The following is a 21,751-nucleotide window of genomic DNA, read 5'->3' on the forward strand; positions in this document are numbered from 1 at the left end:
TTGAACCTCTGTATCTTGGAAAAGGATAAATATATCAAGAAAATTTTGAAGGTCGTTCCAGAACGAGGTCTAAGAAATATGTCGCAGAAGTTTCAGGAATCTGCTGTGCATAGCTGTTTTAAATTTCTACGCTGTTTTTGGTCCGCTGGTGACGACGAAAATGTAGTGAAAAAACTCATTTTGTCGGGTTTTCTGGACAATCGTCCATGAACTAATGGTGCCACCATATGTTCCATTAAGCCAACAGTAGAACAAATGATAGAAGAACCAACCGATTTGCTCTACTTGCCTAAGCAGGAGGAAGTACGTAATATTCATATTTTGACACTGTTCTGCAGGATAGTGACACAAAGACGATCCTTCTGTTGTGTATACAAATGGTCCCTAGGTCAAGAGCTTTCAAGACACGTGACTCTCCCTTTTTATCACCAAGGCGTGACGGCTTTTAACAGCACTATTGTGATTGCAATTTACTGTACACACCTAAGTGTACCTAGTCTTAAGTTACAACAGGAATATGTTTTTGCCAGCACCGCTGAAGGGCTCGTTCCTCGGCTTCTGGTACCGAGATCTCAGCCTATCGCATCCCCGGGAGCTAGGAGAGCGAGAGAGAGAGAGCAAGAGAGTGAGAGGAGGGGGTGGGGGGAGGAAAACGAACACGACAAGCGCTAAGGGCGTCGCCAGGGACGGAGACGTCGCCCCCGCAGCCACCGGATCGATGGCGCCGCCCCCGCCGCCCTCGCCGCCCCGCCGCCCCCGCCGCGCTGCAGCGCTCCTACCGCCGCCGCCGCCACCGCCACCCGGCTGGAGGCGACGCGACGCCGCGCTGCAGCGCCGGGCTGCTCTTTTGTGCTGCAGCTGGCGTCTTGTTAGCGCGTCTCGCGCCAGCGGGCTGCGTCTCACTTGTCCTGGACACTTACTGGAAAGTCAAAACCTTCGAGAGCCTATGACATGGAAGCCTCGGCTGCGAGAATGTCCTGGAAATTGTACACTGTAAACTTTCACAGTCCGACATGTCACAGTTAATAAAGTATTCCTGGCTGTTACGCCGTGTGTCCGCAGCTCGTGATCGTGCGGTAGCGTTCTCGCTTCCCGCGCCCGGGTTCCCGGGTTCGATTCCCGGCGGGGTCAGGGATATTCTCTGCCTCGTGATGACTGGGTGTTGTGTGATGTAGTTAGGTTTAAGTAGTTCTAAGTTCTAGGGGACTGATGACCATAGATGTTAAGTCCCATAGTGCTCAGAGCCATTTTTTTTGTTATGCCGTGATCGAATGTTTAGTCCTCATATGCGGAGGACATTTTCAAAGGGGATCGTAACTTCTTTGAGTGTCTGATTCACACCCTGCGCACCCTGCACCCTGCAGCAAAATTCCGTTTATGTGTGCTTCCGTGCAGTGGGGTGACATCAAACGTTCTGAATACCCGAGTGCAAATGGCCGTTGTCGACTGCGTCGTCAGCTGTTGCTGTCAACCCATGGTGCAAGACTGGTACACATCTTCTTCCGCACCGGTGTCAATACATCATTCACTTTCACGGCCCCCTCCTTCCTACTGAAATTTCTGGGTGTTTTACAATCTCTGTGGCCTCTCTGTATAGCCTTTCATGGTATCCGCTTGTGGCTGTCAGTACTTACATCCTATCAAAATGAATATGGTCGTCTCCTGGCTGCAAAGCATGTTCCGCAATAGCTGATCTGTCAATCTCCCTTTTCTGCAGTTACCCTTGTGTTCTTCTAGTCGTTTCTCGTCCGTTCTTTTCGTTGTACCCACGTACACCTTCCCACAACGATACGGAATCCTATAAACTTCTCTGAGCATCCTTGGCCAATTATCGTCTCTGAGTGGGTTTGTAGATTACCCCGATGTTTCGTTTTATCAAGATTTTTCCCTATGCTTCTGACTAATTCCGTTGAGATGCTTGAAGATTCGGTTTATCATGGATGAGGAGGCAGGCGGAAGATAAAATATTCTTGACGTACTAGTTTTCAAGAAATAAGATGGTAGCTTAACCAACTCAGTTTACCGAAAACTAACGCACACAGACCGTAATCGATACCGGAATTCGAACCACCACCGACAAAAAAGGCGTGGCATCATAAGACGTTCGCGGATAGAGCCAGTAACACCTGCGAACCAGAGCTCCTTGACGCGGGATTAAAACATCTCACCAATGCATTGCTCAGGACTAATTTTTCGTCCACTGAGGTGAAAAGACCGTTAAGACCACCGAGCGGAAATCATAGCGATGCACAAGCGCCAGTACAATCGAAAGTTTTCCTGCTTTTCATTAGAGACGTGTCCGCCCCCCGGTAGCTGAGTGGTCAGTGCGACAGAATGTCAGTCACTGGATGTCACCTGAGCAACAGATCCATCAGATATTTCAACCCTTCTGAAGCTGACTAAATCGACTGTTGGTGATGCGACTGTGGAATGGAAACGCAAAGAAATAACCACAGCTAAACCAAAACGAGACGGATCTCACATACTGACGGACGGGTACCGTCCAGCATTGCGGAAGTTGGAAACGAATCGCATGAGTTCAGCGGAAGGAATCAATCGCGAGTTCCGCAGTGCTTTCAGCAGTCCAGGTAGCACAATGACTGTACATGGGGAGTTAGGGGCAAAAACCCACACTTCTGTAGTCGATGGTAAGCAACGCTTGAGTTGGTGCAAAGAGCTACGCTTGCCTTCAAGTGTAGCACCCACAGTGAAGTAGGGAGAAGGTGGTGTTACGGTATGGCATTATTTTTCGTGGCTATTGCATTTACGAAAACGCAACCTTTGGAGGAAAATGAACACATTTTGCGGCACTGTGTTCCGTGTACAGCAGAAGAACAGTTAGAAGAATATGACTGTGCCAGTATGACAATCCACCCCGTCATGAACCAGCTTCTGCGAGGCAACGGTTTGTGGACAAAAAGATTCTTGAAATGGACTGGCCTGCGCAGAGGTCCGATCTGAGCCCAACGGAAAACCTTTGGGAAGAATCAGGAAGTTGACTTCGGTCCAGAGCGTTCAATCTCACTACCTTCTCTGGCTTCAGCTCTTGAGGAAGAACGGGCTGTCATTTCTTCACAGTGACTTACACATCGTTGAAAGTGTTCGTAGCAGTGTTCAAGATGTCATAAAGGCGAAGAGTGGACACACCCCATATTAATTCCCGGTAATAACCGTCTGGATACTTTTGATCAGGCTCTGTGTTTGTGTTGGATGATGATGAGAGAAGGGAGAGGGGGAAGCCCAGAGGCAGCACATAGCCTACTTTTATCGACTAACACCCAGAGGGCCGCCGAGCTTAACACTCCCATCCAATGGACGGATCACAATGAACAGTGTCATATGAAATTGTTGGATGTGAGGCCCTGCAGCTATGCAAAACACCGTTTTTCTCAGTACCCAAACATGTTTCGGCAACACTGTGCCATCATCAGTGGATTTTCTCTTTTATTTCTTCTGCAATGTGAACATTTTTGTTAAATGATTATAGAATTATGTGCATTTTTAGTTCAAACAACAGATCGTTTCTTTTTGTAAATACCTTTATATTTGGTGTGCATGAATTTTCTGGATCATTTGCGTGTTAATTACTACAGGTAGCTTGTAATCTGCAACAAAACGATGTCGATGACAATTTTATTTTATTAATTTATTTATTTATTTGCTGGGAGTTAATGGGAGTTAACCTATCTTCTAGAATGTATTTCAGTTTTTCGAGATGTTTTCGCGCCGTAAAAACGAATATAAGCGCGAAAACATCGCGAAAAACTGAATTACATTCTAGAAGATAGGCCAACTCCCAGCATGGCGTAGAAGCGACATCAGCGCAGTAACTGCGGCGACAGCTTGAAATAACAGCTGCAAATAACAGATGTGCATTCGGCCAGTCAGTGAGCAGGCGGGCCGGCCGCGCTGGCCGTGCGGTTCTGGCGCTGCAGTCCGGAACCGCGGGACTGCTACGGTCGCAGGTTCGAATCCTGCCTCGAGCATGGCTGTGTGTGATGTCCTTAGGTTAGTTAGGTTTAAGTAGTTCTAAGTTCTAGGGGACTTATGACCTAAGATGTTGAGTCCCATAGTGCTCAGAGCCGTTTTTTGAGCAGGCGGTGTTAACTGGTGAACGCGCTGACATACTCGTAGTGTGTCAACGTTGTTCTACAGGATATTGAGACGAACTCTAGTACAAGCTCCAGGCAAGTGACCAGATAACTTGGTGTAAGCCTAACTACAATTATTTGTACCCTGCATGACAATCGCTACAATCCCTATCATTTGCAATGCTATGGAGGCCATTTTGAACACTATTGTGACGTGGAAGCGATGCAGTTCTGTACTACGTTCCAGAACGATTTGTTCTCAAAAAAAAATGGTTCAAATGGCTCTATGCACTATGGGACTTCTGAGGTCATCAGTCCCGTAGAACTTAGAACTACTTAAACCTAACTAACCTAAGGACATCACACACATCCATGCCCGAGGCAGGATTCGAACCTGCGACCGTAGCGGTCGCCCGGTTCCAGACTGAAGCTCCTAGAACGGCTCGGCCACACAGGCCGGCCTTTGTTCTCGTTGCACGCATACCGTCCATTAGCGGACGCATGTTCACAGGACCTTTTTTCCTCCATTTCGAGTCAGGAATCCGTGCGGTTCTGGCGCTGCAGTCCGGAACCGCGGGACTGCTACGGTCGCAGGTTCGAATCCTGCCTCGGGCATGGTTGTGTGTGATGTCCTTAGGTTAGTTAGGTTTAAGTAGTTCTAAGTTCTAGGGGACTTATGACCTAAGATGTTGAGTCCCATAGTGCTCAGAGCCGTTTATTGAGCAGGCGGTGTTAACTGGTGAACGCGTTGACATACTCGTAGTGTGTCAACGTTGTTAAGCCACAAATCGCAATGGAGTAACATCTTTAAATCAAGTGTTTGAGACAATTTCCAGAATGTTTTGAAGAAGATAAAAGTGTGTACAAAGTTTGTCACACACGTCCCGACTCCCACACTGAAACAAGGATGTGTGAACGCCTTCTATTACTTGACTGAAAGGTAAAACGGGGACAACTGTTTCCTGGAAAAAAAAATTATCCCGCGTCTCTACACTTGGTGGTATCAGTATGACAAAATGAAACTCAGTAATGTTTGTCTCTATGACATTGTCTGCTGGGACCTACACGACGAACACTAGAGTGGTCGGCGGAAGTGTGGAGAGGAGGATGTTACTAAGCCGGTGCTGCCGGTGTGTGACGACTGACGTGCTGCTGGTGCAGACCAGGTCGAACTGGGCCGCCGCGCTGAGACGAAACAACTGGCACCGCCAATTGTAGCGCTGGGACTAGAGATGGGGAGCTCGTGAATGAGTCGTTCAAATGAACGCTTCACTTCAGTGAAGTGTGAACTAACCACTCAATTTCAATGAACTGGTACTTCAAACTCTTCACAGACAGCACACTCCACACTTTTTTCTAGTTCACTCTCTCTCTTCCCCTCTCCCTCTCCCTCTACATCGGCGCTACGTCACTCATCCTCCCTTCACTTCAGTCCTCCCTCTACTCAAGGTCCGTAAAAAAAAATACCTCTACTGCCTGTCGACGAATCGCGCGGTGTTTGTGGCGAACGATAGGTTTACGAGGGGTTGGGGAAGTTAGGGGCGAGGCGAAAGCAGCGTCAGTTGCTTCCTGCAGTGCTGACATCATTACCCGTGACTATTTGTGCAGTTAAACTTCGCGTCAACGGGTAGCCTACCGTTGGCAGCGCTTGCAGACAAATGAATATTAAAGATACAAACGAAGAGGCTGACTGTGTGAGCACGCACAGCCAACATGAAAATAAAAGGTTTGTTAATAACACTGAAAGAGGGATTGTACCTGAAATCGTGCCAATGATTACAGGTGACAGTTTACGTTTTGAAGCTGGAGGGTTATTATTCTCAACAAAAATAAAATCTACGGGAAACTTCTGAATAATTACTTAATGTAGGTACATAGACTTTGTGGCAGTGGTAAACAAACTCATTCTATTTTGGATTAAATTTTAAAAGGTCCATAAAATTGGACTGCATTTCGTTGGTAGCCCTAGTTTTCAGTCCATTAATACAACAAATAATGTTTCATTTGGCAGATAAGGACTTTTTTGGGCGCTTCATGAGAAAATGTCGAGCAAGATTAAATGTAATACCTTCTTTATATGTGACAGGCTTCTCTGTTTCTTTCCTTTGTCCCCTTCGACCATGCTCTATTTAACTCTGTCAGACGCTGTTAAGAGCGTGAAGCGTTGCGTGCACGTTACTGCATAGTTCGGCCATCTGTTGGTAAAATTATGAAGTATTACGAAGCTGTATTGTAAAAGCGAGGCGAAGCGAGCGTAGCCGCGGCTGAGTGGCGAACTGGGCAACTTCGCTATGCTTCCGTACTTCATGAATGAACTACTTCATTTGAACGCTTCACGGCAAAGAGTGAAATGAGTGAAGTAGTTCACGGGAATGAACGAGTTCGACCCATCTCTAGCTGGGACTGAACTGCTGACACGGCCGGGTTGAGGTGTAGGGCGAAACTCACTGCGCACGGTCCGACGGTGGCCGAAATAGTCGGCAGAGATGGACATTCGTGTGGCGCTAAGAGAGCACATGACCGGACGCACCAAAATACTGCCCTTCCCAAGGCGCGCTGCCTGTCGGCGAGGTTGGCGCCCTCAGAGGCTGTGGAGGCGACGCGTAACTCGGAGGTTAACAGCCCGGATCCTTCAGGGAAATATCTCGGTGTTTATGAAAGCCGTCTTCGCACGTCTTCTTGCCGGAGCGGCTGTCCACACAACCTGCCTAGTGTGAGGAGGAAACGACTACCTGACGTATACAACAGGACATATTACGAAACGACAAAGTGCAGAAATTCACACGGCGTGTCTACGCTTTGACGACGCAGCCGACATGCAAGCCAATGTGACACACGAGTTGAGCAATATTCCTAAGGACGACTTTTGCTTTTTAGGCTGTTTCGCATAGTTGTATGGCCGTTTTCTGTATTGTACTCAATTGGGGGGGGGGGGGGCAGAACTGAAGTATTAAAAACCTACCTTAACTTCTCACTGTTTTTTAATGCAGTCTTGAAGCTTTTTGGAAATTCTGGAAATTTGTGGTAATAACTATCGGATTAAACTGCTGAGGTGATCGGTCTCTAGGCTTAAGCACTACTCGGTCTAACTTAAACTAACTTACGCTAAGGACAACACACACACGCACATGCCCGAGGAAGGACTCGAACGTCCGACGGCGGGAGCCACGCGAACCGTGACTAGACGCCCCAGACCGCACGGCTACCCCGCGCGGCCTTTTTGCACTGTCGGGATATAATGTGCAGGAAATAATGTCTCATGTTTTGGACACAAGTGCCATTCAATGGACCACATGACTAAATCACCACACATTTACAAAAAGGCAAAAAAATAATCCTATATTCATGCCCATAATAGTATTTGGTGGGTGAAAAACCAATGGGATTGACTGCTTGCAGGCCAGGATGAATGAGTAGAAAACAAATATTGATTCCCAAGTGTATCAAAGAAGTTGTGAAACCGTTCAAAGGAACTAACGTGAAATGAGCTGCAAAGTATGTCGCATGAATAAATCTGAAAAACCAAATACGGCAACCCATCTCTCCATAATGTCGGAGGACGTGGCTTTCAGCATAACCATTCACTATCACAAGCGTCTGCGCTAATGGTTTCCACACGACCGCCGTCCGGAGTGGCCGTGCGGTTCTAGGCGCTACAGCCTGGAACCGAGCGACCGCTATGGTCGCAGGTTCGAATCCTGCCTCGGGCACGGATGTGTGTGATGTCGTTAGGTTAGTTAGGTTTAATTAGTTCTAAGTTCTAGGCGACTGATGACCACAGAAGTTAAGTCGCATTGTGCTCAGAGCCATTTGAACCATTTTTTTTATTTTTTTATTTTTTTTTTTTATGGCACGACCAAGCAGGAAAGTAGCTTCTCTTTACGGCAGCAGGCGAAAGCGAAGAGTCCGCAAGCCTGCTAACCAATTCTCCACCTCAAACAATACTACTGCCTGGTTAATGCCAGACTATAACCGACTTGATTAACTCATACCTCTGCTGTTTTTAGACAAATATGAAACTACTGTAGGATACGAAAGACCACGTATTGTTTGACACGTGCTAGCGCTTAGCGATGGTTGCATGAATACATAGTCATGGAACACCTCCTAATATCGTGTAGGGTCTCCTTTGCAAATCGCTGGAAGTCTCTTGCAGAAAAAATGAGCCATGATGCCTCTACCGCGTGCCCCGACATCGGCAACTGCGACTGAAATGAGCACATGACCATCGGCACTGGACGTTGGTGCAGTGACAGAGTGATGCATGGTCAGATGAATCCGGAGACCTTCCTCATCATGCCGATGGGAGGGCGCGAATCTGTACAATACTAGGGGTATAGTTCCTTGGTACCTTGTGAGTGTGTGGGTTTTATTTTGTCAAGTTGCGCAATGGATTGATCCAACAAGTACCCTTTGGCTCCTGCAGGAAACAGTTTCCGCCTCACACTACTACAGAAGTCAGACAGACGCTCCTAATGTACCAACAAGAACTGCAAAAAAAAAAAAAAAATAAATAAATAAATAAATAAAATAAAATAAAAAAAATAAATAAATATTATAATAATTCAGCAACAAATATCTTCTGGAGTCGTCCGCTGTAAGGAAAAGACACAAAAATATTCTATATTCTTACATAACTAGTGGGATACTTGGGTACAGGAGTCTTGCTAGTTAGTTTAAGAAAAACATTAAACGGACGAAAAATATTATTTATTGCAAAAAAAAAAAAAATTCTGAGAAATCAAGTGAAACTTTTTCTTATAAAAATTAATAAATTTCCGGGTTCTTTTGGAAACAGTAGAGTGCCTCTTATGGATAGGAATGCTATTATTTTACAAAGTATTGAAAGGTTCTTTTCTCCTTTTCTTTAAGAATGTTATTTACTCGGCAGAATGGCTGGGAGCTGCGCCTACACAACTTGAATAACTTTTCTAGGTACAGTTAAGGCTGTTGTGTGAGAAATTTAGTGGAGGACAGATGGGATTCGCATACCCTGTAGCCCAAAATACCGTGAGCTGCGACGACTGCTGCCAGCGTCGCTCGCTGCTGACACAACTATCTCTATTCTATCTGGATTGACCTTCGCCAATCAAACTCTCCCTACGCCTTGATGAAGCCAAGGACTCCTATCCGCCCCTAGTCTGACTATTGGCGTGGTACACCAGTTGGGTAACCAGTCCACCCCAAGGCCACTCAATATTCGCTTGCAGTACTCTGGCCGTGTTCACATAGCACAATAAGTGTGGTGGCCAACACAGTTAACAATGCTTAATCGCGAGCGATTCAATATAGAGGGTCACTCCGATTCGCTAACGACAGAGGTGCTCTCCCAGTGAAGTACTGATGAGAGACTTTGTTCCTCGCTCTTTGCGTACACGTACGAGCGCACTCGCTCTTGTTAAGTGTTCCGCTCCAAGAGCGACAACGGAACGGCCGCTTTTTCTGGAAAAGTTGTAAGGGTACATCATTCGCTGCCTTTCCTCACTCCTCTGACTGTTTGTATCAGAAATATTCTGCCAATCAGCATTGCTCTTTTAAATGGGAGAATGACGTTTCGTTTAAGTCGGTCAATGCGGAAATCTGTAGCATCTCCGTTAGGCGTATACTGTTCTCCTGTGAGAACTCCGTAACTACGCAGACTGTCTGTGAAAAAATGCGTCTTCTGGGCTCTCCCACACAATGTAGCGGAATTTGCTTTTAAGTCGAACACGGGGGTCGTTATCTCTTCGCTCCGGCAAAAGCTGTCTTCTCTCTGGGCGGTCGCTTCAGCCAAAGTGGGTATGTTGTTGACCCAGCCCTCTGAAGGGACGGTCTTCCCAGTGGGCTGGTTTCCTCTTTAGAACGAAAATTCCTGTGACCGTCATGTTGTGTACGCCAGCCTCGACTTTTCGAAACTCGGTGCACACTTGCGATTTTCTTACTAGATCTGTATATCGATTACATGAATTCATACAAAATTTACTGTACCTTATCGAGTTTGGGTTCGAATGAAGCGTCTTGATGTGCAGAATACGGTTGTGGGGGCGGAATATGTAAGAAATGAAGGTGAGGAGACCATGCCACCTTAGAACCTATACTGCAGGATGGAGAAAAGCTGGCTCCATGGGTCCAGCAGAGCTCGTACAAGGCGACCTGACGGCCGAGGAGTATCGTACACTGTTTTCAGACGAGTGGCTGAAGATGACGCGGCGGTGGATTGCACGTATGTGGCCATAACGGCGGAGCTCTGCTTGCTAGCTTCCCTACACCTTGGTAGAATCGTGAGAAATACGAGCAGCCTGCTGGGAGTATGCTTCCCCTCGTTAGCGTCGCCGACAGCAGTGGCTGAGGTGGCCGCCCTGTCGGACAGCAGACAGCAGACAGCAGACAGAGCGGCCCCGGAGGCGGCGGTCTGCCGGCCCGCCGGCTGTGGTCGGGCGCTTGGCGGGCCGCCCGCCCGCAGCGGGCTGTTGCGTTATTTACGCCAAACTGCGGCCAGCCGCGCCTGGCCGCGTGCATTATGGAGCGCCGCGCGAGCTGAGTCGGCAGCTAATCGTCTCCGGCACGCCGCCAGCCGGCCTGAATAATACAGCAGCCCGCCGACGATGATCTCGGAGCCCGCCGCTCGTCAGCCGGACGTTCCCCTACGCGGCCGGGGGCCCCCCTCTGCCAAATACCGCCTGTCCCGTCTCGGCTCCATTCCGTTTTAATGGCTCCACCCTCCGCCGCCGGCGAGGCGAGAAAAGTCCGCCGTATGAATCTTTAAATCCTCCTTTACCGGAAATTCTCTTTGCCGTCGGATCTCTGACGAACTGTTGAATAGCGGCAGTCCGAATAGTAATTGCAGGTCTACTTCTGAATGCGTGAACATCCGGCAATGAAAAGACGACAGACGAGATCGTAATACTGTGTACCGTCTACCTGTATTGTTACCAAATGATTTGTTTTAGGGTATGAGTCTTGTGACTGACATATACACTACTGGCCATTAAAATTGCTACACCATGAAGAAATGCAGATGATAAACGGGTATTCATTGGACAAATATATTATACCAGAACCGACATGTGATTACATTTTCACGCAATTTGGGTGCATAGATCCTGAGAAATCAGTACCCAGAACAACCACCTCTGGCCGTAATAACGGCCTTGGTACGCCTGGGCATTGAGTCAAACAGAGCTTGGATGGCGTGTACAGGTACAGCTGCCCATGCGGCTTCAACACGATACCACAGTTCATCAAGAGTAGTGACTGGCGTATTGTGACGAGCGAGTTGCATGGCTAACATTGACCAGACGTTTTCAATTGGTGAGAGATCTGGAGAATGTGCTGGCCTGGACAGCAGTCGAACATTTTCTATATCCAGAAAGGCCCGTACAGGACCTGCAACATGCGGTCGTGCATTATCCTGCTGAAATGTAGGGTTTCGCAGGGATCGAATGAAGGGTAGAGCCACGGGTCGTAGCACATCTGAAATGTAACGTCCACAGTTCAAAGTGCCGTCAATGCGAACAAGAGGTGACCGAGACGTGTAACCAATGCCACCCCATAGCATCACGCCGGGTGATACCCCTGTATGGCGATGACGAATATATGCTTCCAATGTGCATTCACCGCGATGTCGCCAAAAACGGATGGGACCATCATCATGCTGTTAACAGAACCTGGATTCATGCGAAAAAATGACGTTTTGCCATTCACGCGCCCAAGTTCGTGTTGAGTACACCATCGCAGGCGCTCCTGTCTGTGATGTAGCGTCAAGGGTAACCGCAGCCATGGTCTCCGACCTGATAGTCCATGCTGCTGCAAACGTCGTCGAACTGTTCGTGCACATGGTTGTTGTCTTGAAAACGTCCCCATCTGTTGACTCAGGGATCGAGACGTGGCTGCACGATCCGTTAGAGCCATGCGGATAAGATGCCTGTCATCTCGACTGCTAGTGATACAAGGCCGTTGGGATCCATCACGGCGATCCGTATTACCCTCCTGAACCCACCGATTCCATATTCTGCTAACAGTCATTGGATCTCGACCAACGCGACCAGCAATGCCGCGATGCGATAAACCGCAATCGCGATAGGCTGCAATCCTACCTTTATCAAAGCCGGAAACGTGATGGTACGCATTTCTCCTCGTTACACGAGGCATCACAACAACGTTTCACCCAGGCAACGCCGGTCAACTGCTGTTTGTGTATGAGAAATCGGTTGGAAACTTTTCTCATGTCAGCACGTTGCAGGTGTCGCCACCGGCGCCAACCTTGTGTGAATGCTCTGAAAAGCTAATCATTTGCACATCACAGCATCTTCTTCCTGTCGGTTAAATTTCGCGTCTGTATCAGGTCATCTTCGTGGTGTAGCAATTTTAATGGCCAGTAGTGTTATCTGCACTGAGCAAGCTGTAACGAGAGAAAAAAAAATCACTTGCTTTAGCCTAAAAACGCACTTTTTAATTTGCATCCTGGCTATCGGTTTCGGTACCAAGTGCCATCATAAGGGCTTCCTATTGGGGTCTGTCGTCATGTCCATTTCCCGAGCAGCTGTGTCAGTTACACTGGCGTAAAAAAATACCAACATCAAGGAATAATTAGTGTAGAGTAATGAAATTTCAGAAATATGTTTGGCTAGATAACGTACGTAAATGATTAATGCTGCAAAGTCAAATGTTAATGTACGTTCGAGAAATGTGAAATGGTTGGTATACTAATAACTGGCGTAACCGACAGAATGGTGAATACAAGCATGCAAACGTGTAGTACTGGAGCCGGATGACAGTTTCTAGGCGGAGTGCCATGCATGATGCACTTCGTCGATGCAGTAATTATAGATGACGCTGCGATTGTCGTCAGATAAAGTCCCATACGAGCCCGACTGGAGACCGATATGGTGATAGAGCAGGCCAAGGCAACAACTCCGTTCAGTGTGATGGGTTACAACAAGGGTATGTCGTCGAGAGTTATCATGCTGGAAAACACCCCCTCAAATGCTGTTCATGAATGGCACCACAACAGATCGAATCACCAGACTGGGGTACAGATTTTCAGTCAGAGTGGTTGTGATAACCGCGAGAGTGCTCCTGCTGACTTATGAAATTGCACCCAAGACCGTCACTCCAGATGTATATCTAACGTTTCTAGGGCGGAGACGGATTACTTGAGGCGCTCATCTGGTCTCCTTCTAAGCAACACACGGCCATCACCGACACCGAGGCAGCACCGGCGTTCATCAGAAAACACAACAGACGTCCACCCAGTCCTCAAAACTGCTTTTGCTTCAGAGCACTGAAGTCGCAAACGGAGGTGGTTTGGGGTCAGTGGAAGGCACGCTACAGGGCGCGTGGCTCAGAGCTATCCTTGAAGTAACCGATTTTCAAATTTTCGTTGTGTCACTGTGATGTCAACTGCTGCTCGAATTTCTTGCTGGTGCAGACGCAAAGCGATGCGCCACAGCCATACGCCGAACACGACGTCTTACCTCTCGGTAGCCCCTTGATCACCGCTGCCAGCAATCATGTACAGTGGCTACATTCCGCCAAGTCTTCCTGCAATATCGCGGAAGGAGCATCCACCTTCTCGTGCTCCTATTTACACGACCTCGTTCAAACTCAGTGAGATGTTGGTAACGGTGTCTTTGTCGACTTAAAGGAATTTTCGACTAACATCAACTCTCCACCTCCAGTCTCAGAGGTATCTAATGCTCACATCCACTACAGCGTATATTTGAAGCAAACCTGATTTCCATACTGGTAGTGTAGAAACACGCCTGTCAACTTTATCTCGCACTTCTCGTTCTTGGCGTTGGGATTTTTTTTCCGTCAGTGTACTTTGTCAGCGTTAGTCAAAATTAAAACTGTTATTATAAACTGAAGCAAATAATTTTCTATAATTGATCTGGTCACTATTCGAACCAAATATATGCCTATAACATGCATTAAAAAGAAATTCAAATAATTGGTTCAGTCACCAAACCTGTCCACTTTTGGCCGAAAATGAGGCTTTGTTACCATGGGATCGTTTGCAAATTGTTCGAGAATATGACACAAAAATGAGAGTTGTCGGCGGGATCAATTCAGAATAACATAGGGAATCGGCTTGTCGACATCGGCTGCTTGAGGCAAGAACCACAGATGTCCGGGATTTGCCTTGTAATTACACCAACCAGTAGTCAGGTACTGCCGTGTGGAAGGAGCTGAGCATAATGCGGGTACTTATGCAGTGATATCTCTGTGAACAGAAAGTCGTGCTTAAATAAAGACATTCACTTATTTTATTGAACTTAAGTAATGCAGCAACTTACAAACTGTGTTTCACTTCCGTTCATGGGGTTTGAATAAGTGAAAGTCTACGCATTCTAATGGAACATTTACTGTTTGCTGTATATATTTGTAATAATTCAGTGTCGATGTATTTTCATATTATCTGTCATTTGCCATTGTAATATTTTAAAAGCACAAGGGTTTTGAATACTCCATTGAACACAACCGTGTAGTTCGCTGTAGTGCATCAATACTACAATTTGTCTCTCACGATTTCATCATTTTGAAAACCTCAACTACGTTGGCTTTTCGTGAGGAAGGACTTTATAAAGTCCCTCTCTCAATTAAACTCTGAGACATATAAAGATCTCATGAAACTTCCCAAGAAATATGTGCTTGCCTTAGACATGGGATTTTATTATTACTGATCTGTGAGACAAGTGTTGCGGAAGCTGCTACACCCAGATCATCAGAAGGAGAAGAGTAACAATCTTCTTATTAACCTTTCCCACTTCAGGCCTTTATTAGGATATCCATTTTTTTTTAATTCTTAGATTCCTCATAATATTCAGTAACCTGTGAAGAGCTAATAGTTGTTGTTTTTTTAGTTACTTGTTAACTCATTTCACATCATATTCATAAAATGAAGTTGTTTAGCGCAAGAGAGAGACAAGTATAATCTTTTAAAATTCAATAAATATCACTATAAATATTTGTTTATGTAAGAAGCTATTACGTGGTGCTGGTGGCCTAAATAAAGGTTAGGAAAACAGAAGACTGATCAATCTATTTTTTTCAAATTTGTGGACAAGGTTTTGTGTTTTACTCTAAATTAAGTAAATGTGACTTACCTGGATATTGCACCAATCCCTTAAATTCGGAAAGGGCATATGTTTAGGGGAAAAAATTAAAACTACGCAGTTTTTTAATGACGTAAAAATGGAAAGGCAGTGCGGCTAGGGCCTCCCGTCGGGTAGATCGTTCGCCTGGTGCAAGTCTGTCGAGTTGACGCCATTTCGGCGACCTTCATGTCGATGGGGATGAAATGATGATATGGACAACACAACACCCAGTCCCTGAGCGGAGAAAAATCTCCGACCCAGCCGGGAATCGATCCCGGGCCGTTAGGTTTGACACTCCGTCACGCTGACCACTTTTTTTTGATATAGTTCGTTGCGTTTTGTCTGGGTGGACACCACAAAACATCCGTTCAAGTTGATCGTTGTTTACTTTACTCAGTTTTTTTTTTTTTGTTATAGAGGGCAAGCAGCCCTCTGACCGATCACGCTGAGCTACCATGCCGGCGTCCACTCAACAACCAGGGGCGGACTTTTGATGACGTAGTTCTACCACGGTTGGCAAAGGCACTGGAACATCATTTGAACGGAATTGATAATATCTCGAAAAAGAGTCGACTGTAAATAAAAATAAAACATAGGTATGAACTGCTGTCGAATTAAATCAGATGATGCTTAGGGAATTGCATTATGAGGCACTGAAGTAGTAGCTGGAAGGGCGCCACACTCCTGCACTGTATGTGCGTCTACTTTCAACGAAGAAGAACAGATCAATGAGTGGCATTGCAGTAACCAAACCGAAAATTGATTCCCATTTTATTTAGAACTTGTTCAACGAGAGCTTACACGTATACTGAGCACCCTATAACGATAGGAAGTGAACTTTCTGAAGGACCGTTAGACTTCAGTAGTTGGAAAGTTTCAAGCTCGTAAGCATGTAACTGGTGTGTTTTTTGTACCGTGCCACAGAAAGTTGTTTTTCGCAAATTAGCATACTTTAATGCTTTACAAATGAGCTTGTAGTTCCTCCGGCGACAACGCGTATCGCACCAGACAGATCAGCACCGTAAACTCATAGATAATTTTATTAGACTGAAATGGCCAATTCTGATCGTATAAAGGGAAGGTAACGCACTTGCTGTAGTGATTTCTCATTTTATTTCACAGAACTGCAGCGCTTTCAGACGTTAAGCAGCTTATTCTTCAAACCCGTAAACACGATTTATTATGTACGAACAAGATTCATTCTTTTGTCGTAATTACATTACCGAAATTGAATTTTGATGTGAAAATTTCTAATAAATATACTGTATGATTTGAAACCTTTTCGTATTTTACACGGAAAGTAATACTAAATATGTAAGAGCTTACGTGTATGGCAGCTTATAACGGGAATTACATCCACGAAAACACGAAAAAGCGCATGAACCATACCGCTCTTCTTCCTGTTTTGTTCAAGAGAGAAGGGGGGGAGGGGCGAGGGAATGGCGATAGATGTCAGTTATCCGCCGCGTTTGTGCGACGCGCAGCGATTTTCTATTTTGTTCCAATCTCTTCATGTCAGAGTAGCACTGTGCTCAATTGATTTTTAGATATTTTAGAATCTCTGTCTTGCACTACCGTATTTGGCCAATACTGCTCCGTCTGGTTCCCTGGAAGTTAATCCGTGAGGTCTTAAAACAGCTGGTATCATCCTGTGCTCCCTTTTAATCAGTCTCTTTGACACATTCTCTTTTTCGTCGGTTCTGCGAGAACTATCTCACTTCCTTATCCTCTCAGTCCACTTAATTTTTGGCATCCTTTTGTAATACCACGTCTCAAACGCTTCAGTTATCTTCTTTTCCATATCTTGAGACAAATTCATTTTAGCCAGGAGATCTCTTCCTCTGCTTCTCGGTTTTAAATATTTGCTTCGAGGCGACAGTTTTTTATCTCTACTTCGTCATAAAATGCGTCCAAAATGAGTAGAGATTTTTAAGGAGCACTTTAAGCTGAAAAGCAGAAATAACATTCTTCATAAGCTCTGTGACACCATCTGCGGATCATCAGCAGGCAATCTTCGAGTATCAGCTCCTCGGGTTGGCGTACTCACCCACAAATTGCTGTGCGTCTGTCTGGCCTAATAATCCATACGTGTACAGCGTAACGAAGCCATGCGCATTGTTAGTGGATCAATACAATCTACTCCCTCAGATCTGTACTTTACATTTAGTCACATCCCACCTCCTTATATCAGAGGGAAGAGTGAGCTACTCCGTGGCTACTAGAAGATTGTTGGTAACCTCACCTTCCCGTACTGAAAGATGTATTCCTTATGGAGCAAAAAGGATTCTTACTAAAAATGAATCCAAAACCATCGGTGAACGGAAACGCTGTTGGCAACATAATTGTCCTGCACAATGTCTGAAAAGCCATGCATCCAAGAGAAATCGTCTGCATTTGACCAGTCTCAGACAATTTAGACTATCTTGAATCGAATTAAAACGGGCGATGGAAGATTTGCAGACACCTTCCATAAGCAGAACTAATCTTCATAACCATCTTGTGAGAGTTGTAGGGAACGACAGACAGCTGTTCATGTTGTATCAGCTTGTCTGGTGCGTGCCTGTACGAATCCTTTCGGAGATTTCCTGACAGTGACGGGCGTGATAACATAAAAGACCTTGATATTCACTTGGTCCTATTATCGTTTGTGTTGCATTATTCAGGAGAACTGTGTTGAAATGCTGGTATGTAGTAGTTTAGTTGTCTTTGTATGTGCCTAGATATTCATGTGACTCAAAAGCTCTTAATGTATGCCGCACGATAAATCCATACATGGTATAAAATGGATGTACGTGTTTGTGTTGTGTGTGTGTGTGTGTGTGTGTGTGTGTGTGTGTGTGTGTGTGTGTGTTAAACGTCTCCTCCTAAACCACTGGAGAGACTTCAACCAAACTTTTTACAGATATACATTACTTGCAGGCAACAATCGTTATGGGCATAAGAAACACTTATCTAACAGAGTTAAGAAGATATGACGTCATAAACATTGAGATACGTGAAAAACTGCTGTATTCTGCATGACATTTGAATTTACTTAATATTTTCTACTAACTATATTCCCAACACATCTTCCAGCCAGTATCCACATATGCCGCCGAATGTGCTTACAAAATTATAACATTTTATGATACATAGATCAGGAGATACGTCATAAACACTGAGATGCGTGAAAAACATCGCATTATGCTCTTCCGCGTTATGCTTGAGGCTTACATTTACTACTCCTTTGCTACTACCTTTGTTCGCAACTTAGTTGGCAGACAGTATCCACATATGCCGTTGAACATACCTACACAAATATACCATTGAATGACACGTAGTTCAAGAGATATGACGTCATAAACACTGAGATGCATGAAAAATTGCCGCATCATCCGTGAAACTTCAATGTACAGTAGTAGTAACACACTCGTATATTCGAGTCAAATTAAGGAAATCCCTGACACCTTGTAGCATTCTGGGCAGATTTCAACTGCGAAGCGCAAACGGCAGGAGGTGGAAACAGTAGCCATCTACAGAGATAAGAAGAGGTGTTGCTATAGAGCCGTGCACAAAAAAATGGTTCAAATGGCTCTGAGCACTATGGGACTTAACATCTATGGTCATAAGTCGCCTAGAACTTAGAACTACTTAAACCTAACTAACCTAAGGACATCACACAACACCCAGTCATCACGAGGCAGGGAAAATCCCTGACCCCGCCGGGAATCGAACCCGGGAACCCGGGCGTGGGAAGCGAGAACGCTACCGCACGACCACGAACTGCGAACAGCCGTGCACAAAATCGCGTTGTACATACGCGAAACAGCTGCACCCAGCATACACAAACTTTCTGGGATCATGTTTCTTAATTTGAATAGTGCACTTATACGTTTGTACATAAACATGCTCCATTGTAGGTCTGTTTCATAATTTCATGGATATTTTCACGAACACATGGAAATGAAATTTTTTCCATACTTCGCTAAAATCACAGTTCATTCTTTGTTTTCGTTTGTAATAGAAAACTGTCAAAATGAATACCCGTGTAATGCCGTGTTTATCAGCTAGTAAATAACTGAATCTTCTCTTCCGGTTTTCTCACATTCATGATTAATTTTCATACATTATTGTGTTCCAGAAGTACATTCTCAGAAATCTGTTTCTCAATTTAACGCCTATTTTTCCTGCTAATCGATCTTTTTCAGCGACGAATCCTGTGCAAGTCTGCTTCTTCTATTCTCCTTGCTTCATCTGTCATGCACTAATTTACTTCCAGGCTAGCAGAATCCCTTCACACCGTTCATTATGTGGTCATGAGGTTTGACGTTATGTTCATTACTAATCTAATTTACGCTATTCCTCATTACTTTCTTCTTTTAATAACTTATTATTAATTTCATTAATTGTTGGTTCCATTCAATAGATCCTGGGGTCTTACAAACTTTCACATACCGGTATCAACAGCGAATCTTTTGATTGATATCCATTCACACGAACTTTAATGACGGCTTTGAAACCATTATTTGTTTTCATCTCTACTTTTTTGATGCACATAACAGTAGGGGAGAAAGACTGCACCCCTACCTAATCTTATTTTTAAGTTCAGCACTTCTGTCTTGGTCTTCCGTTATAATTGTTCCCATTTGTTCTTGAACATAATGTCGATTACTCTTCTTTCACTATACGTTGTACCTATTTTTCAGCGCCGTCCAGAGTGGCCGAGTGGTTCTAGGCGCTTCAGTCTGGAACCGCGCGACCCCTACGGTCGCAGGTTCGAATCCTGCCTCGGGCATGGATGTGTGTGATGTCCTTAGGTTAGTTAGGTTTAAGTAGTTCTAAGTTCTATGGGACTGATGATCTCAGATGTTAAGTCCCATAGTGTTCAGAGCCATTCGAACCATTTTTATTTTTCAGCGAATTTCAAACATCTTTCTCAATTTTACATTGGTGACAGCTTCATCTAGATCGACAAATCATATGGGAGAGCCTTGATTTTCCGTAAGTCTTGCTACTATTACCAAGTGCAACGTGAGAACTACCTCTGTGATGCATTTACCCTTTCCTCAAGCAAAAATGATCGCCAGCTGACAGATCCCAGATTTTCTTTTCTTTCCTCTGCGTACAGGGCGATTATTATTAATGTTAAAGAACCCGGAGGCGAAGTAGGTGACGCTGAGACAAGTAATTTAATAGAAGACCCATGGGACCGCGAATGACCGCAAATACGCAAAAAGTGAATGACAGATGCTGAACATGTGACGTCTCTAGAGGACATGTGCAGAGATTGAGTCTATGGGTCTGACGTATCTGATCATCCCAAAACGAGTCAAGTATTTACGTCGGTGTGACTTCGTGCCTATGTGCGTGGGTCTTGCGTCTGGCAGGCAGTATTTTTTCATTGCTTTAGACACTTAAGTGTTTACGCTGAGGTAAGATTTACTATTTTATTTACCGAACTTGCAGTGTCCGCTGGTTAAAGTGCAAATTACAGTACAACAAAAACCTACCATATTGCGTCACAAGTAAATGAATATAAGATTCTGAATGACCTACGTTTTCTTTACTAAATAATGTCTGTAAACAAAAAACGACAAAAGGAAAGTAAAAAATAAAGACTGCATTTGTTACATCACTTCGGGGATGGTAATTTTGTAGCTTCTACATTTACAACAGATCACATTTACGAAAGGTGGTCGAAATTTGGACCGCTGTGCGGCAATGTGTAACGCTGGTCGCTACTGGCGCATGCAGGAACGACAAACCCAACCGCTGCACGTGTGTCGAGGTATGCTATTTGGTGACGTCACATATTCAACATTTGTCATCCACTTTTGGGATATTTATCGGCATTTGCGGCAGCACGCCTCTTACGTTAAGATGTTTCTCACAGAGGCTTCTACGTCGCTTCGGGTTTTTCTAAATGTAAATGAAAATCACCCAGTATAAGTCTTATCAGCAACTTGTATGCATGAGCTGTTAAGCTGATTGTGTGATAGACCATATCGCTTACAGTGTGTAAAATATTCCTGCGGAAGCACATGAATAACAGAACACTGGAGGGATGGAAATGGTGTCGAGATACCTATCATGCAACTGGTTCGACACTACGGCAGTATCCAATCAATCCCGCGTATCAAAGTCAGAGTTGCTGCAAAAAGTCACAAACTGATGTGAGCCATTTGCGAAAGGTTTGCCAGCTGCCGCGTGTGTAGATAAGCGTGTGGGGGTGAGAGGCTGCGGGTGACTCGCGGACTGTGCGCAATGCGCCGTCCGCTCAGCGCGGATCGTTGTGCGGGTTGCCCACAGCGCAGGTGCAGCTGAATGGCAGACGGCGTCGCACACAGAGCCGTGAGGCCGGCCTAATGGGATCCGCCGCGCCGGTCACAATGCGAGCTGATTGCCTTCACAAACAACGCCCGGTCGTCTTCCGCGCTCCGCTCTCCAACTACCCACTGTTTGCAGCTGTGCGCTTTTCGTTTTACTCACCTTCTCTCCTTGCAGCCTTCCAACTTGAATGTACGAGGTGAACCCTTATTCCAACGACAAAATTTCGGACGGGATATTTTCTGAATATTTTGGCATAAGGAATCCGTGCTGCCG

The 21,751-nt window shown here is 45.3% G+C and overlaps 1 protein-coding gene across 1 annotated transcript; it reads left to right on the forward strand.

Annotated features, from left to right (window-relative positions):
• The first annotated feature begins 517 nt into the window (after positions 1-517).
• Positions 518-10,657, forward strand: LOC124775912 (protein enabled homolog). The gene is made up of 2 exons (XM_047250755.1): positions 518-803; positions 10,398-10,657. Exons 1-2 carry the CDS (start codon positions 518-520, stop codon positions 10,655-10,657), a joined length of 546 nt encoding a protein of 181 aa, XP_047106711.1.
• The last annotated feature ends 11,094 nt before the right edge of the window (positions 10,658-21,751 follow it).

Source organism: Schistocerca piceifrons, chromosome 2, assembly GCF_021461385.2.
Source record: "Schistocerca piceifrons isolate TAMUIC-IGC-003096 chromosome 2, iqSchPice1.1, whole genome shotgun sequence".
Classification (NCBI taxonomy): Eukaryota; Metazoa; Arthropoda; class Insecta; order Orthoptera; family Acrididae; genus Schistocerca; species Schistocerca piceifrons.

What these genes read in the sequence shown, in the direction of transcription:
- LOC124775912 (XM_047250755.1), top strand. Translation starts at nt 518, where the DNA reads ATGTTTTTGCCAGCACCGCTGAAGGGCTCGTTCCTCGGCTTCTGGTAC. An exon ending in GCCGCCGCCACCGCCACCCG is followed by an intron (nt 804 to 10,397) that starts GCTGGAGGCGAC and finishes TCCCCTCGTTAG; the next exon opens with CGTCGCCGACAGCAGTGGCT.